Consider the following 18268-nt stretch of genomic DNA (forward strand, 5'->3'; position numbering starts at 1 on the left):
ACAATGTTACTCCCCGAGTTAAAGAAATATAGAATCAACTGACCTTTAAGTAAAAATTAGGTCACTTTATTTAATCTTTGACAAAATTCTGTACCTAGATGAGCAGTGTATCAACGTATTTGTTCATATTTAAACTTGTTAATTAATAAGGATCTATAAAAGGTAAGGTAAATGCCAGATGTTTTTTTAATGTCAATTTTGTAGTAATATATAACAATGTAAAGATATATATATATAAAAGTACCTAAAGCGTTGTGTAACGGTGTTATTACCATAATGAGTTTATTACAAGTTCAATATTATAATATATTCGTAATAATAGTTAATAGGAAGTCATATAAGTGAAACATAGAGACAGGAACATAACCCTCTGCAAAGTGCTTAATAAGCAGTAGTAGCGCCATCTGTTAGTTAGATATGAATATACTTTGACATTAGTAAGTTTCTGTTCTAATTTCTTATTTTCATGGTATTAGTTTCTCTGTTATTATTTTTGTTTTGCACTAACTTCACTGATTATGTTTTACTTTATGCTGTGTAACAATATTGTAATGCATTGTATTTGTATTTTGTTCCACTAGAAGGTTTTTCTTTATTTGTGTAATAAATTGAACATTATGTTCTATTGCATCGTTTTGTTTCTTTCAACTTATTATTTTTTCACAATATGTTACCAATTTACGTTAAACTAACACGTGATTAAACACAATGGTTTAAAAAAATATCGATCACAATTTTACAAGGGAAAACAACATTTTTGCATCTATATTTCATCTAAAAACGTTTTTATTACCTAAATAATAATTAATTACACAAATTCCTTGTGTCACGGTTTCAACTGTCTTTTTTTTTACATTTTTTCGTGTGTATGCAAAAGCAGCTTGAAAAAAAAATATTATTTTAATATAATTAGTTATGCTACAATCTGGAGAGGTCGCTAATTAATTTAATCTCTTATTTTCAAACCGTTTCTCACTTCTTTAGGTCAGTTTTGTTTGAAAAACATTAATAATAGATGTACATCTCATATGAGAAATGATCTAAAAATCTCCCCACGAATTCAACCAATCATACAAATTCAAAGTAAAAGAATCCTAAATCTTCCAGCATAATTAAAGAGATCGTTTTAAATAACTACATCTGTGCTCGATATGATTAAGGCACTCTACTCGTAATTTGAGAGTCGCGGGTTCGAATCCCTATCGTACCAAACATGCTCGCTCCTTCAGCCGTGGGTGCGTTATAATGTGACGGTCAATCCCACTATTCGTTGGTAAAAGGGTAGTCCAAGACCGAAGCTACGTTATTGCAAAACAAAGTAAATGTGAAGTTGTAATGAAGGCAAACTTAGCTGATAATGCAGAAACGTCTAAATACGTGTTCACAAAGTGATACAGGTATAGCTTTGAAATGATTGCTGAAGCGTATTTTAGATCTAATTGCGTCGAGAAAATCCATAGCAATTTTATTTAGTGTGACATTAATTTTCAAAGGAAATTACACGCGGATTCAAAGTGTTGTTCGGGTAATGTGCTTTGCATATGGGAAAGCTAAAGTTCAAATCGAAACCAGTTGTCACGTGATGACAACGGTATTGTGCCATCGCGTAACATAGTTACTGCGTTACAAAAATTAACTAAGCAAAAGAACAGGTAAGGTTATCCTGAATTGAAAAGCCAATATGCATTCCGGATTCCTCAAACAAAGGCCTTTTAAAGATACGAGGTTTGTAGCATTTAATCGTGAAATGCGCGAAATAATTTCCGGACAGATAAACAGACAATGGCAACTGTATTGTATATAATCATGCTTCTGTCGGTGACACGACTAAAAATACTCTGTTGAAAATTAATACATAAATTTTGTGTCGGTGACAAAGCTACACGTTTTGATCTACATTCATCATAAGAGAGACTATTATTATTTTGTGTATGACTAAGAAATACTATGAATATTAATAACTTTACATATCGATACGGCAGTGACTAGTAACTTATAATTTCTATGATAATTCGTGTGTTAAGGTAACATGCAAAAATGATAAATAAAGGAACTTGAAAATAATATTACAAAACGTAATAACATAACAAGTAAAATATTATATAAAAGGAATAACTTAATTAACAAAATTATAAAAAGGAGTAACTTGATTTAAAATATTATAAAAAGTAATAACGTAATTAACAAAATTATAAAACACAACTAACTTAATTAACAAAATTTTTATAACTTAATTAAAATATTATATAAAAGTAGTAAGTTAATTAAAAATATTATAGAAAGGAATAACTAAACTAACAAAATTATAAAAATGAGAAACTTAATTAAAAATATTATAAAAAGTAATAACTAAATTAGCAAAATTATAATAACTTAATTAAAAATATTATATAAAAGTAGTAACTTAATTAAAATATTATAAAGAGGAGTAACTTGATTAACAAAATTATAGAAACAAGTAACTTAATTAACGAATTAATAAAAATAATATACAAAATATCATTCTGTTGAAACATATAAATACGTGTGTAAAAGTCATAACGTACTGTAAAGTATTGCAGTGGGACGCCCAATGTGTTCCAAGATGACATGTAACGTACTGTAAAATATTGCAGTGGGACGCCCAATGTGTTCCAAGATGACATGTAACGTACTGTAAAATATTGCAGTGGGACGCCCAATGTGTTCCAAGATGACATGTAACTTACTGTAAAATATTGCAGTGGGACGCCCAATGTCTTCCAAGATGACATGTAACGTACTGTAAAATATTGCAGTGGGACGCCCAGTGTGTTCCAAGATGACATGTAACGTACTGTAAAATATTACAGTGGGACGCCCAATGTGTTCCAAGATGACATGTAACGTACTGTAAAATATTGCAGTGGGACGCCCAATGTGTTCCAAGATGACATGTAACGTACTGTAAAATATTGCAGTGGGACGCCCAATGTGTTCCAAGATGACATGTAACGTACTGTAAAATATTGCAGTGGGACGCCCAATGTGTTCCAAGATGACATGTAACGTACTGTAAAATATTGCAGTGGGACGCCCAATGTGTTCCAAGATGACATGTAACGTACTGTAAAATATTGTAGTGGGACGCCCAATGTGTTCCAAGATGACATGTAACGTACTGTAAAATATTGCAGTGGGACGCCCAATGTGTTCCAAGATGACATGTAACGTACTGTAAAATATTGCAGTGGGACGCCCAATGTGTTCCAAGATGACATGTAACGTACTGTAAAATATTGTAGTGGGACGCCCAATGTGTTCCAAGATGACATGTAACGTACTGTAAAATATTGCAGTGGGACGCCCAATGTGTTCCAAGATGACATGTAACGTACTGTAAAGTATTGCAGTGGGACGCCCAATGTGTTCCAAGATGACATGTAACGTACTGTAAAATATTGCAGTGGGACGCCCAATGTGTTCCAAGATGACATGTAACGTACTGTAAAATATTGCAGTGGGACGCCCAATGTGTTCCAAGATGACATGTAACGTACTGTAAAGTATTGCAGTGGGACGCCCAATGTGTTCCAAGATGACATGCCGTTTGTTTAATTTTTTTGTGTGTAAAAGTATTTATTACTACTTCGAAATATACTAAGAACTAAACTCTCACGTACAAAGAAATATGGAAAGTAAGATAAAGATGTTTAAAATGTGTTCAAGTATATGACACGCATGTGAACGCAAAACGAAAAATGAAATAACCCTAAAGAAACGACTGAACTGATGTTACCCGAGGTTCTTACTTTGTTTATCTTAAATTCATTTAAAAGTTTTCACATTAATCGCTACTTAAAAATGATGACATCAGACATTATTGTTTCGGTCATATACATAGATAGATACTATATACACGCTTCGTCCATTATAATAAGGTGATAAATCATTCAATAAAATTAACATATTGATCTTCATGTAAAAATAATGAGAATAAAAATTATACAATTATAGTTTACATATTCGTTGTTATGACGATAAAAATTATACAATTATAGTTTACATATTCATTGTTATGACGATAAAAATTATACAACAATAGTTTACATATTCATTGTTATGACAATAAAAATTATACAATAATAGTTTACATATTCATTGTTATGACGATAAAAATTATACAATAATAGTTTACATATTCATTGTTATGACAATAAAAATTATACAATAATAGTTTACATATTCATTGTTATGACGATAAAATTATACAATAATAGTTTACATATTCATTGTTATGACGATAAAAATTATACAATAATAGTTTACATATTCATTGTTATGACGATAAAAATTATACAATAATAGTTTACATATTCATTGTTATGACGATAAAAATTATACAATAATAGTTTACATATTCATTGTTATGACGATAAAAATTATACAATTATAGTTTACATATTCATTGTTATGACGATAAAAATTATACAACAATAGTTTACATATTCATTGTTATGACAATAAAAATTATACAATAATAGTTTACATATTCATTGTTATGACGATAAAAATTATACAATAATAGTTTACATATTCATTGTTATGACAATAAAAATTATACAATAATAGTTTACATATTCATTGTTATGACGATAAAAATTATACAATAATAGTTTACATATTCATTGTTATGACAATAAAAATTATACAATAATAGTTTACATATTCATTGTTATGACGATAAAAATTATACAATAATAGTTTACATATTCATTGTTATGACGATAAAAATTATACAATAATAGTTTACATATTCATTGTTATGACGATAAAAATTATACAATAATAGTTTACATATTCATTGTTATGACGATAAAAATTATACAATAATAGTTTACATATTCATTGTTATGACAATAAAATTATACAATAATAGTTTACATATTCATTGTTATGACGATAAAAATTATACAATAATAGTTTACATATTCATTGTTATGACGATAAAAATTATACAATAATAGTTTACATATTCATTGTTATGACAATAAAAATTATACAATAATAGTTTACATATTCATTGTTATGACGATAAAAATTATACAATAATAGTTTACATATTCATTGTTATGACGATAAAAATTATACAATAATAGTTTACATATTCATTGTTATGACGATAAAAATTATACAATAATAGTTTACATATTCATTGTTATGACAATAAAATTATACAATAATAGTTTACATATTCATTGTTATGACGATAAAAATTATACAATAATAGTTTACATATTCATTGTTATGACGATAAAAATTATACAATAATAGTTTACATATTCATTGTTATGACAATAAAAATTATACAATAATAGTTTACATATTCATTGTTATGACGACAAAAATTATACAATAATAGTTTACATATTCATTGTTATGACGATAAAAATTATACAATAATAGTTTACATATTAATTGTCACGTGGAAACGATTAATTAACATTTAACTGTAAACATTATTTAGTAATTCTAAAGTCGTTGGTCATGTTTTACATGGATTTATGAGATTTGTAAATATTGCGAAAGGAAATTTTTATTTCGTTTTATAACAGCTATGAGATAAAAGTTGTCTACACAGAATTTGGTGAAAGAATAATAAAGGTTATTTATTATAATGTGAACAATAAATAATCTCCTGGTGTTCCAAAACTGGTTATAAGTATTTTTCTCCCAAGAATCTTCTTAACTTGTTTATTACGGATTTCGGAAGCTTATGAAGATGGTGTTGCTATTCAACCTTTCTCACAAACATTACCCAGCAGGCCTTTCGTACAATACTGGGAACTATATTACAAATAGCTGGTGAGTTAAATATCAGAATCGATACTGTAAATAGCTGTACTGGACTCTCATAGCTGGTTTATAAAAACAAACAAAAAACTAACCAAAATAGAACCAGTTGTGATTTTCACCACTTTGTTAATTGTAATACTGCTGCCATGTTAACACCACTACGACTTTTCTAGCGACTTATTTATACTTTCACAAATTACCCTCACTAGATAGGGGGCGCCAGTAGGTACGTTTACAGACGTAATATTTGTTAAAGGAAGAAAAGAAAATAAACTTCTGAAAACTGAAGATAATATATTGACAGTTTACAGCGCTATCAGAAGACGGTTTTATAAACAGTTTCTTAGGTAATAAAGAAAAATAATTATTTAACTTCAGGACAAAATAATTCATGTCTCAGTGTCATTATAAAATCCTAATAAGAATATTAATTTTGCACTCGAATAATTTTATTTTTTTTTTAGTCTCTGAGTCCTTGTACTTTAATTCTCTTTCGGGTTTGTATTTCTATTTTATCATAACACAAACGAGGACCCGCTGCCAGGGAATAAATGGACGCAAGAAATAAACTGCTAAACCAATTGCTGAAAATAATTAATCGTCTAAACTTTTCCCCATTCTTCTATGAATTTCTCAATCACATATAGGCTAAGAGATGGCGCTGCAAACTAGCAGAATAATTTTCATGTTCCTTTTGGTGTTGGATCCCCACTAGTACTGCGGTAAGTCTACGGATTTACAATGCTAAAATCAGGGGTTCGATTACCCTGGGTGGGTTCAGCAGATAGCCCGATGTGGCTTTGTTATAAGAAAAACACACCATTTTGGTGTTAAACGCCAAACTACTCAGTGGACTGTTACCCACTGCAGATAATGAAACTATATTTTCATCGTTTTAAGTTCTCAGATTCACTTAAGCTCTCATGTAGCATATGGTACACAGAAAAGGTAATTAGTTACTATTTTCAATTATGGTCTTTCTCTTTTTCAAATAATTAAACACGTTTTTTGGTCTTGCTATATAGAAACTCATTCAATCTATTTTAACCGATGTTTTAAACATTCCATAAACCTATTTATTAGTAGAAGGAAAAATCAGCGTCCAACTCTTGCATTCGTTTCCCACGTGTATATTTTTCTAAGTTTTCAAAACAGTTTTTTTTATATTGTAACAAGTATAAATTTTGTTTGTTTGTTGTGCTCACTACAAGTATCGAAACTCGGTTTTTAGTCTTATAAGCCTTCAGAGTTACCACCACTAGGAGGAAGCAAGTATAAAAGCATGGTAAATTTAATGATTTCTAATTTTGCCACCACTATAGTCCCGGCATGGCCAAGCGTATTAAGGTGTTCGACTCGTAATCCGAGGGTTGCGGGTTCGAATCCCGATTGCCTTTCAGCAGTGGGGGCGTTATAATGTTACGGTCAATCCCAGTATTCGTTGGTAAAAGAGTAGACCAGGAGTTGGAGGTGGGTGGTGATGACTAGCTGCCTTCTCTCTAGTCTCACACTGCAAAATTAGTGACAGCTAGCGCAGATAGCCCTCGAGTAGCTTTGCGCGAATTTCAAAACAAACAAGTATTTCGTTTTGTTTTTGTTAATAAGACGCTATACTTATTTATAAAGATCACAAAGTTTTTATTTTTTTCAAATCACTTAAATCAGGAATTTCTTTATATAAATTATTCAAATAAATTAATTCAACACAAGAAGTCGCTTGACGCAGGAAATTTATTATTTAATAAGGTAATGTGTCTCTTGATTAATTATTCAAAGCTTTATGGAATTTTCTTTATGAATATTATATTTGGATAGAGCACTTCACATATCATACATTTGTTCCTGATATACATATCTGCTCACTGATGGCGCACGGTAAACTCGTGAGCTTATAACACTAAGAACCGGAGGATGAACTTCGCGAGCCCCCAGTAGTACAGCTGTATGTTTGCGGATTTACATCGCTAGAAACCGGGTTTCGATACCTGTGGTGCGCAGAGCACAAATAGCCCATTGTGTAGCGTTGTGCTTAATTCAAAACAAACAAACCTTCGTAGATAAATAAATAATGTTAAATGCTCTTTACCTTGATGTCGTTTGACGGAGATAAAAAATAACAATTTTTTTCAATTCATACCGAATCGTTCCAATGGTATTTGGGTATTTTGCCCTGGAGGGTCAGGTTCACTTTGACCTCTTCCTCCTTCCTGAACTTATTTTCCCTAACTGTTTGTGTTAGGTCCTTTTCAGGGCAATGTCCATTTATAGTCTTTTTTTTTTTTTTTTATACAGTAGTCAAGGTAGCTGGTGGCATTTTTTTTTTATCTGATTATTATTTTAAAATACATAAATATGTAAACTATAAATATTATATTTAAAGTTTATATACATACATACTTTACTTTACTTTTCTTTATGTATAAAATATATGTTAATTGGGGAGAGATATTTAGGATTTTCTTCATCATGTATGAGGTACCTCTCTAGTTCGCATAACAAATCATTTTTCATCCAATTTTTTGTTAAAATATCTAATTGTTGTATTTAGGAGTCTATCTGATATGGTTGGTATGTTCGAGTAATTGTGAATGAATTTAGATGATGTTGATCTCGGTACTCTGTATGCTGTTGTGAGAAGTGTATTTTGTATTGTTTGTAGTTTAGTTTTGATTGTTTTATTACTTACAGTTATCCATGCTGGAGCTGCATAATCTATTACAGGTCTAATATATGTTTTGTAGATTTTCAAAATGTTATCTGTAGATGCTCCACTGTGTTTACCAGTTAGACTCCTAACATAGTTGGTTCTTCGCCAAATTTTATTTTTAATTTCGTTGACATGATTGATCCAAGTTAATTTTGAATCATAAGTCAGACCTAAAAATTTTGCTGATTGGGCAACCTGGAGTAGAGTGTCATTCATATATATTTCTAGCTGTTGTTTTCTGTGTTTTGTCGATTTCGTAAAGAGTACCAGCTGAGTTTTTGCTGTGTTTATTTTAATTCTATAATTTTCACAGTATTCACTTATTCTATTTAATTGTGGTTGTATGTTTGTAGCTGCTATCGTGGGTGTTGCAGCACTTTTCCAGATTGCCACATCATCTGCGAACTGTGAAGAGAATCCATGATTTGGATCCTTCAATGGCATATTGTTTACATACATGATGAAGAGTATAGGGCTAACCACCCCTCCCTGAGGGACACCAGCTTGTGGAGTAAAGTATTCGGAAAAAGTTCCTTCTACGTTTACTCTACATTTTCTGTTTTCCAGAAAGTTAGATAACCAGCGAATAATTCCTCGCGGTAGTTCCATTTCATTCATTCGGAACCTTAGACCATCGTGCCAAACGGTGTCGAATGCTTTCTCAATATCGAGGAAGCAAGCGACTGTACATTCTTTTTTGTTGAAACTATCTATTATAGTTTCGGTTAATCTTATTAAATGATCTGTCGTTTGTCTAAATTTTCTGAATCCATTCTGTTTTTCTGGTAATTTTGATGTTATCTCCAAGAATGTGGAGAGTCTATTACTGATTATTCTTTCGAGAATTTTGTCTACACAGCTGGTCAGACTGATTGGTCGGTAGCTATTTGGTTTATTCGCTGGTTTTCCTTTCTTATGGAACATTAATATATTTGCTAGCTTCCAAGAAACTGGGATATATCCTGAGGATAGCGATAGGTTAAATAGTGAATTTAGGTGGTCAAACAATTTCGGAGTGCCGTTTTTTAGGAGAATAACTTGTATTTCATCTTCTCCTGGCGCTTTGTTTTTGGTGTTTTTTATTGCTTCTAGTATTTCATGTAAGGATATTTCCTTTGTTAGTAATGTGCTTTCATAATCAGTGTTAGAACTTATATTTGTATTAGTTATGTTTACTGGAAATATTGGTTCATATTTATGTTTATTGTTTGCTATGTGATCAGTGACTTTATTGTAGAAGTATGTATTCATATCTGGATCTGTGTGTGTTTTAAATGTATTTTTGGAGTTGGTCCTTGAAGGCTTCGGCTATTTCTTTATTTGTATGTGCAATGGTGTTATTGTGTTCAAGTGGAGGATATTTCTTTGTGTTTGTGTTTTCATTTGTGAATCTTTTAAGATGTGACCAGAATTTTTTCGGGTCAGTTATGTCGTTTAGTTTATTACAGTAATTGTCCCATTTATTTTGTTTTTGTTGTTTTATTTGAGTTCTAATGTGATTTCTAATGTTGTTTATTTGTGTTTTAGTTTCTCTGTTTCTTGTAATCATGTACTGTCTTCTCAGTTGTCTGCGCTTTTTTATTAGGTTGATTATTTCTGTGGTGGGTTTCCATGTATTGATTGTTGTTTTATGGTGTTGTTTTGGTATTGTTAACTTGGCTGCTTTCTGAAGGCAATCCGTGATTGTTTGACAATAGTTGTCCATTTCGACATGCGTTTTAACTTCTTTAATAATTTTATTAGGTAACAGATTATCTAATTCTTGTTTATAGCATTGCCAATTTGCTTTACTGTAATTAAATTTTTTCTTTCCTATATGTTACATTTTATAGGGGTGAGATCGAAGACGCAAAAAATTGGGAGATGATCACTATCTACATCTTTTCCCACTTGAAATTTTACTAATTTCTGGCTTAAATTATATGTACACATACACAGATCTAGTATGTCACTAGAGTTAGTTGAATAGGATGTATGTGTTGGGGTGGTATCATTCAGTAAAGCTATATTATTATCATCAATAAATTGTATTAATTTTCTACCATTTGAATTAGAACTTCGGCATCCAAAGGAAACATTTATACTGTTTAAGTCTCCCATGACTATGGTGTTTTGATTGTGGGAAAAGATGTTATTTAGTAAAGTTGTATCTAATTGTTTACTGGGTGAGCAGTAAATTCCTGCTACAGTTATTTTAGTTTTATTCAATTGGAGGATATCTACAGTAACATGTTCATTGCTACTGTTTAATTCTATTTCTTCTACAGATAAATCTACTTGATGAAGCAGCATTATGCCTCTGTTTTCATCATTTTTATTTTTTCTGTCTTTTCTAATAGTTGAGTAATATGGTATTTTAAATCTATTATTATTATATGTTAAAGTTTCACTTAATATTATAATCTGGGGGTTTAATTCTTCTATTAGATCTTCGATCTCATGTTTCTTGGAAGCTATTGCACCTTGGATGTTGATATACACTACTGTGAACATTGTGCTGTGAGCATGTAACCTGTTAATGTAGTTATAATGTAGGGTATATGAGGTGTGACGTGTTTTATGGTAATAGTGATCAGTAGTTCTAGAAAGTTAGTTGTCTGGTTTGGTTTAGTGTATTCTGCTATAAAATCAGTTATTACATTTTTGAAAACTGTTGAAAACAGGCTTGCTTTGTCTGTTGTGTTAACATTCGTTTCTTGTATGGTGATGCTGTTTTCTTTTGGTTTTTGTGTTAATGTGTTCTTATTCTGTGTATTAGTTTTCTGTACTTGTTGTTTATGTGGTTCTTTTCCTTTTAACATTTCTGCATATGTAGTTTTTGTTGTTTTATTGTGTTCTGTTGATGTGCTTGTTTCGGGTAAGCTGCTTGTTTTCGGTTGATTCTGTTCTGTTGGTGTGTCTGTTTTAGGTAAGCTGTTTGTTTTCGGTTGATTCTGTTCTGTTGGTGTTCTGATCTGAAAAATGCGTTGCTTTATTTGTTTATATTTTTCGCAGCCTTTGTAATTTGCTGTGTGGGTTTGACCACAGTTACAACATTTAGGCGTTTCTTTATCTTTTTTACATTGATTGATATGGTGTTCCCCGCCACATCCGCAGCACCTCGGTGTTGCTAAGCAGGCTGCTGAAACATGTCCATATCGTTGGCAGTTGTAACACTGTGTTACAACAATTGCCGGAGTTTTCAATTGTTCAACTTGGTATTTTTGATACCAGAGCAATATTCCATTGTTTATTAGATTTTGAATGTTGTAGCTGTCATCAATGTCTATTCTAATCAGGTTAGTAGGTGTTTGTGTTTTTTTAGAAATAATTCTTTCTGTCTTGGTGTGTGGTATGTTTTGTTCGTCAAGTGCCTGTTTAACTAGGTCCAGGTCAATCGTCTGATGAACCCCTCTTACCACTATTGATTTTGGTTGCGGCTTACTTCCGGAAGGTGGATTTTGATATTTCCAGGTTTAAAGGCATCTGTTGGCCATTCTTTAAGTAGTCGGTTAAGATCGACTACATCTTGCCCTTGCACCAGTACTCCGCCTCTCGGCAAACGCTTAATGTTAACTATGTTAACATTTGGTTTGCATCTCTTTACTTCTGTGGCAAGCAGGGGTTGGTTATATTGACCCGGAATGCCTTCTATTATAACTTTGTATTGTGGTGGTCTTGTTTTTGTCACTGTATTATTGTTGGTTGTTAGTTTGTTTTTTTTATATTTCTTTTTGATATGACAGCGATAAAGTCTTGGTCTTCCAATTCTTGATCACTGTCATTTTTTTCTTCATTATTATGTATATCAACTTCCATGGTGTTACTGTTTTTCACCGTTACCTTATTGGGACTTAACCCTACTCTAATTGCAGGGGGTAGCTACCTCTACCTCAGTATTAGTAGCCGTCACTGCTTCTTCCTCACATTCTGAGTTTTCCGAAGAATTAATTTCCTTAATTAATTTACGCTTAACTTTACTTTTTTTTTAATGACATTATTTGTTTTTTTAACAGTACTTAATTCTCTTTTTGCCAACGTACAAAGAGTTAGCAATGGGGAAACATTAATATCGTTGCCACCAGTTACGCTTGACTTACCTGCATTAGTCTTTTGTTCAGCCGTAACGGCTTTTCCCGCCATTTCTTTTGCTGGTCTTATTGGACCCGTAGTTGTTGTCTTTGCGGTTTCCCGCTCTTCTGTTCCCGATTTCAGCAGTCCTCTGTGATTTCTTCAGGTAATGTGCTGTCCTGATAAGATATACAATAAATTCAAGTGCTCCTTCTTATATTCTCAGTTCAAATTCTTTTAAGTCTAAATCGCTTTGAACAAGAGCCAGACAAAGAACGTCTTATTCCTATCGTTCCAAGGCGCTAATCCTCCTCAATTCATACCATAACACTTTCTTATTTGTTTTTGAATTTCGCGCAAAAATACACGACGGCTATCTGTCCCTAATTTAGCAGTGTAAGACTAGAGGGAAAGCAGTTAGTTATCACCACTTACCGCCAAGTCTTCGGCTACTCTTTTACCAACGAATAGGGGGATTGACCGTCACATTATAACGCCCTCACGGCTGAAAGGGCAAACATGTTTGGTGTGAGGGGGGATTCGAACCCGCGACCTTCAGATTACGAGTGCCTTTAACCACCTGGCCACACCAGGCGAACACGTTTTGATAAATAATTTGCTTTTATATATGATGTCTCAACCCTCTCGCACAAGTCGTATTCTGGACGACCTGAAGAGTCCTAGTACTGGGTGAAAGTGTATATAGGTTGTGGTAAAGTTGGTGTATTATTATTCACTGTTCTTCACTCTCACTCAGACGTTCTTATTAACCCTTACTGAGTTCCTAACAGAAAACTTGGTTTTGAGTTAACTGGAACTACTTTACGGTTGTGATCACCATTTGCAATAAAAACAACAACGAACAAACATGTAATTCTTCTTACGTATAATAATTAACAGCCGGTATCTCAAAGTTTTGTGTTTTTCATACACGACTTACATTATCAAACATTTTTTCTCATTCTTTATTTGCTTCTTAGGCCTAGATTATTTCGAGAAAGAACGAGAAGAGATTATTACGTCACTAGATGACGTTCTGGATTCCCTTCTAGCCATACCTTCCAGTTCTCGATCTTCTAGCCCCGTGACGTCACGACGCAGTAGTCCAATTGCTCCTCAGATGCTTGGCTCAGCCCATGGAACACGAGAAGGGAGAATTTCTTCTGCTAGTGACTGGACCGAAAAAAGTGGAATCTCACCAAGAGTTACCTGCTGACAAGACTTCGTCTGCAGCTATTCTCAGTAGTCACGTGGGTGCCAAAGAGTGCCCTTATCATGAAGAAGGACCTTTTGAACCGACAGCGACAGAGGAAAAGTCGTATTCGAGCTTGTCATCCACGACTGTGGAATCCGACTTTGGGCTTGCCCTGAAAATAGACACAAATGACAAGCTTGTGAAAGAGACATCCCAGAAGACGAAGGGACGTCAAGGTAGGTGGCACATGTTGACCTGCACGCTCACCTGACCCAATATGATGTACCTGTCAGTTTTTAATAGAATACCTGAGCTTGACCAAGTAGCGTGATTTGACAAAATACTGGGACAAGAGTCTGGTTAAAGCATTTTCAAATTCACAAAGTATGTGAACAAAAGCACACAATAAAAAATGTATTGTAAGAAATCTGTTGACCAAGTTATAGTAGTTTACTCTATTTCCGACTCTTGTACATCATATGAACGTACATGCATTAAAATCAGCATGAACGTTATTGGATATTTGTAATCCTAGGTATCTAGTACCGATAGTTCTTTGTTCACGTTTCCGGTTTTGTAAGTGAGAAACGTAATAGTAGTTATATATATATATATGATTACCTTATATCTTTCATTTTTTTATGTACCGTCCCTACAGATAACATTAAGTTTTTTCGCATTAATATAACTGAGTGTTTTTTTTTTCCTACAGTTATGTCGGTTTATTTTTATTATCTCCCTAAATTAAATCTCTTCATTGTAAATATTTTCAAAAACTACACGTACTTGTACGACAAAGAATCTTCATTTAGCTACGAGTTTTAATAGCAAATCAGGCTTTGTTACATTGCAAGAGAGCAACGTTACTTGAAACGTAGTTTTGTTTTTCAGTTCCTATTGGTATATTTTTAAACTATTTTCAAACGTCCATCACAGAACCCGTTATTCTTTCCTAGATTCGATGGACTTCAAGGAATCTATCCTGAAAACTCCAGACCCACAATGTCAGCGTCACTCTCTTCAGGAGCCGACTCAGTACACTGAGAAACCACCTAAAAAGTTGAGTTACTCCTTTCAAGAGTCAATCGATCAGACCTTCGAACTAGTAACAACTTTAGATAAGAAACAATCTCGAAATGAATCAACTCAGGGACAACGATCAATCATGTGTAATCGCCCCAAATGCACTAAGGTTATGCCTGAAGTTGAGGCCCAAGCTAAGTTTCGTATGTGCCCTAATTGTTACACTTATTACTGTAGTAAACACTGTCGAAAAGCTCACTGGGATCGTCACCAAGACCAGTGTCCTTACACAAAGATCAGCAATATGTGCCAACAAATTCTGATAAAAGTCAGACAAGACCCAATTTCCAGACGTAACTTCTCGGTATGTGCAAGGCGAGGCTATCTATCCAGAGGACGGGGAGCTGTGAAACTTGTGTTTTATAACATTGACGATGCCATAGGCTTCATATGTAAGGGTTGGGACTCAATTCGTGGGCAAAATACTTATATCCCTCGAGGTGACATAATACCCCAGGGCATGGGTACTGACACGTATGCCCACATCCGCTCCCTCTGCGACCGCTACAACCCAGGGAAGAAATTTGTTCTTCTAGCAGCTGTACGTGTAACTCAAGAAATGTCCAGTGGCGCGGGTGCCTTAGTGGAGCGAGACATAATCATGCGTGGAACCAAGTTACGACTTACTCCACCTCAACCAGAAGATGACCTTCAAACTGTGATACTGACAATAGCTAAAGGACCTGGATCTGACCTGACAGAGAGACATCAAGAATGTGAAGCTATGAAGCGTCACCTGCAGGAAAGAGGAATAAACTTAGCTGCTGAATTTCCAGACATATATGCAAAAATTAAACATTTCGTGGAAGGTGGAGAGGCTTTTGTTCCTTTCAATGTGTTCCTCACTGATCGCAGGACAACCAAGATGTTCATGTGTATTATCTTACCTTGGGCTGATGCTGAGATATTTCACAACATTTCAGCCAAAGAAACAGTCACTAAGTCAAGACGACTGTGGATGCTTTAAAATGGCGTCTTCCTGTTATTTATAAGTAGATTTCAAAGTGGTAGTTTTTTGCATTCACGGCTTATAAGGAAAAGCAAACTTCAAAAGTTTAGTTAAGATACTGTATACAGAAAGGAAACAAAAATTCATACGCTATGCAGACTTATTGTGAACATTTGTAAATTGAAAGCATCAAAGCAAAAAAATGAATGTTGTGCCAAATCTTATAGAAGATTCGGAACACTGAGGGTATTCCATTCAGAACAAGCAATACCTAACACGTAAATAAGTATTCCAATGGACAGTATATTTACATATCGTGGCGACACCTATACTTCATAAATTTACAATTATAAACTAAACAAAATGGTCACTGTAAATTCGATTATTATAAATACTGTGATAATTGTATGTTTGTGAACTTAATGTTTTTGTGATGCACTTTCGATGGTTGAACAGGATCTTTTTAAAATTTATTGTGTATATTTCGCTTTCTTTAGACCGGAAATGAGCAACAATAAAATAACAGGAAAACACTTGCAAACCCGAATTTTGTTAAATTAAGATAAAAAAGTATGAGATAGTTAAATATGGAAATAATGTATTAAATAAATCGATAACGACTGTCGGAAGAATATTTGTGTTGAAAGCTCACATCCATTAGGCCTACTGTTTAAATAGTGAAAGCCGCAAGACAATAACTTGTTATTTGTATAAGTTTATTAAAATGATGCTTGAATTATTGCTTCTTACATCTAATGATAATAGATTAATTAACTTATATTAAAATACTAGTTATGTAATTTCATAGCGCTATATGTTCATCTTATCCCTTGGGTAGTGAAAGTTAGCAATAAATAGTTTTATAGAATATTTCCTCGAGATAAATAATAACAAATCTCATATTTATTTTACGTAGAAATGAGTAGACATTTAAAACAAATTATGCCTTATATGTACATTTAGGGTGTGTATATATATATATATACACATATTCAAGCTTTGAAGAGTAAATAAATCATGTTATGAAACTGCTTTAGTTGAACTGAAGCTAATTTAGTAAAAAGATTTATTCGACTGTGAAACTGGTTAATACAGCTTTCATTCGCAATAGTTTTCAGTTAATATTGTGCGAGATAATTTAATATATTAATTATTATGGTATCACTTCAATAATTTTATTAAGTGTAAGTTCGATTGTAGGAATTAATTTTTTTTAAAAAAAAAAGAAATATATTGTTATTGCTAAACAGTTTTTAGAACTAACGTACCTTTACGATCTTACACTTTGCATCACTCAACTTTTTGATGAATATTAAGATTTATTTTTTAATTTTTACTTTTAATACCACATTTTACTCAGCTTTTACACATTTTACAGGAATTATAGGTGGTGTGGTTATGAGAACCAAATAGGCCTAGTCATGAAAGCAAAAGACTTAACTTTCTTTATGAATTTTTTGTGGATTTTTACGAAATTTTTGTTATAAAACAAATATACATGAACTTCTTTAGCATCTTACTATAGCAAACGCAATGATAACAATATTGGTCTATTCATGTAAGTGGAAAAAATTTAACTTTCGAAAGGGAATAATGTTTTGAAAGCTTATGTCAGTATTTTTGTAGACATGATTCTATGATACGGTTTATTTATTTATTTTCGTTTAATCAGTATGACAAAATAAAGGTCCGCCATGGCCAGGTTGTTAGGACGCTCTACTCGAAACCTGAGGGTCGGGGAATCGAATCCCCGTTACACCAAACATGCTCGCCCTTTCAACCGTGGGGACGATCAATTCCACTATTCGTTGGTAAAAGAGTAGCCCAAAAGTTGGCGGTGGGTGGTGATGACTAGCTGCTTTCTATCTAGTTTTACACTGCTAAATTAGAGACGGCTAGCGCAGATAACCCTCGTATAGCTTTGCGCGAAATTTGGAAACAAACAAAAACAAAATAAATATACACTAAGCACATAGAAGTAGATTATTATGATAGCAATCGGTAGTACAAAAACACTGGTACTTTATGTTTCCATTTCAAATTAAACCTTCCCTACTTTGTAATCTAATAACTACATAAACACATGTAAGTATTAAGGATTTTCGAAAGTATTAAAGTGACAATTTATAAATATACATGCAGTATAATAATCATTATTTGTATACAATTGTTATTGTTATCATTATTTAAATTATTATAGCTTCTTCCAGGATGTAACATTATTCTTTTGACAAAGGACACAAATATTAATTATAATATGCTTTAAAATTTAAAACTTTTATTTTGAATATTTGAGAAATCTCCCACAAAAAAACTGAAGTGGTTTTGTATTTATTAAGATTAGGAACTCCTAATGGTTAATTAATGCACACGTAATCCTTTGTATTTTTATCACAAGTCGAAAAGGTTGTGTATTATAGTTTAGGTTAAATTAATGAGGCCAACAAAAAATCGAAAAGTTAAAGGTCAA

At 32.7% G+C, this 18268-nt stretch overlaps 1 protein-coding gene across 1 annotated transcript; it reads left to right on the top strand.

Moving 5' to 3' along the window:
* The first annotated feature begins 13556 nt into the window (after window positions 1–13556).
* LOC143228022 (apical junction component 1 homolog) lies at window positions 13557–15848 on the top strand. The gene is made up of 2 exons (XM_076459365.1): window positions 13557–14002; window positions 14723–15848. Exons 1-2 carry the CDS (start codon window positions 13708–13710, stop codon window positions 15814–15816), a joined length of 1389 nt encoding a protein of 462 aa, XP_076315480.1. The 5' UTR covers window positions 13557–13707; the 3' UTR covers window positions 15817–15848.
* Window positions 15849–18268: the final 2420 nt, after the last annotated feature.

This window comes from Tachypleus tridentatus, chromosome 10 (genome assembly GCF_004210375.1).
Source record: "Tachypleus tridentatus isolate NWPU-2018 chromosome 10, ASM421037v1, whole genome shotgun sequence".
Lineage (NCBI taxonomy): Eukaryota > Metazoa > Arthropoda > Merostomata > Xiphosura > Limulidae > Tachypleus > Tachypleus tridentatus.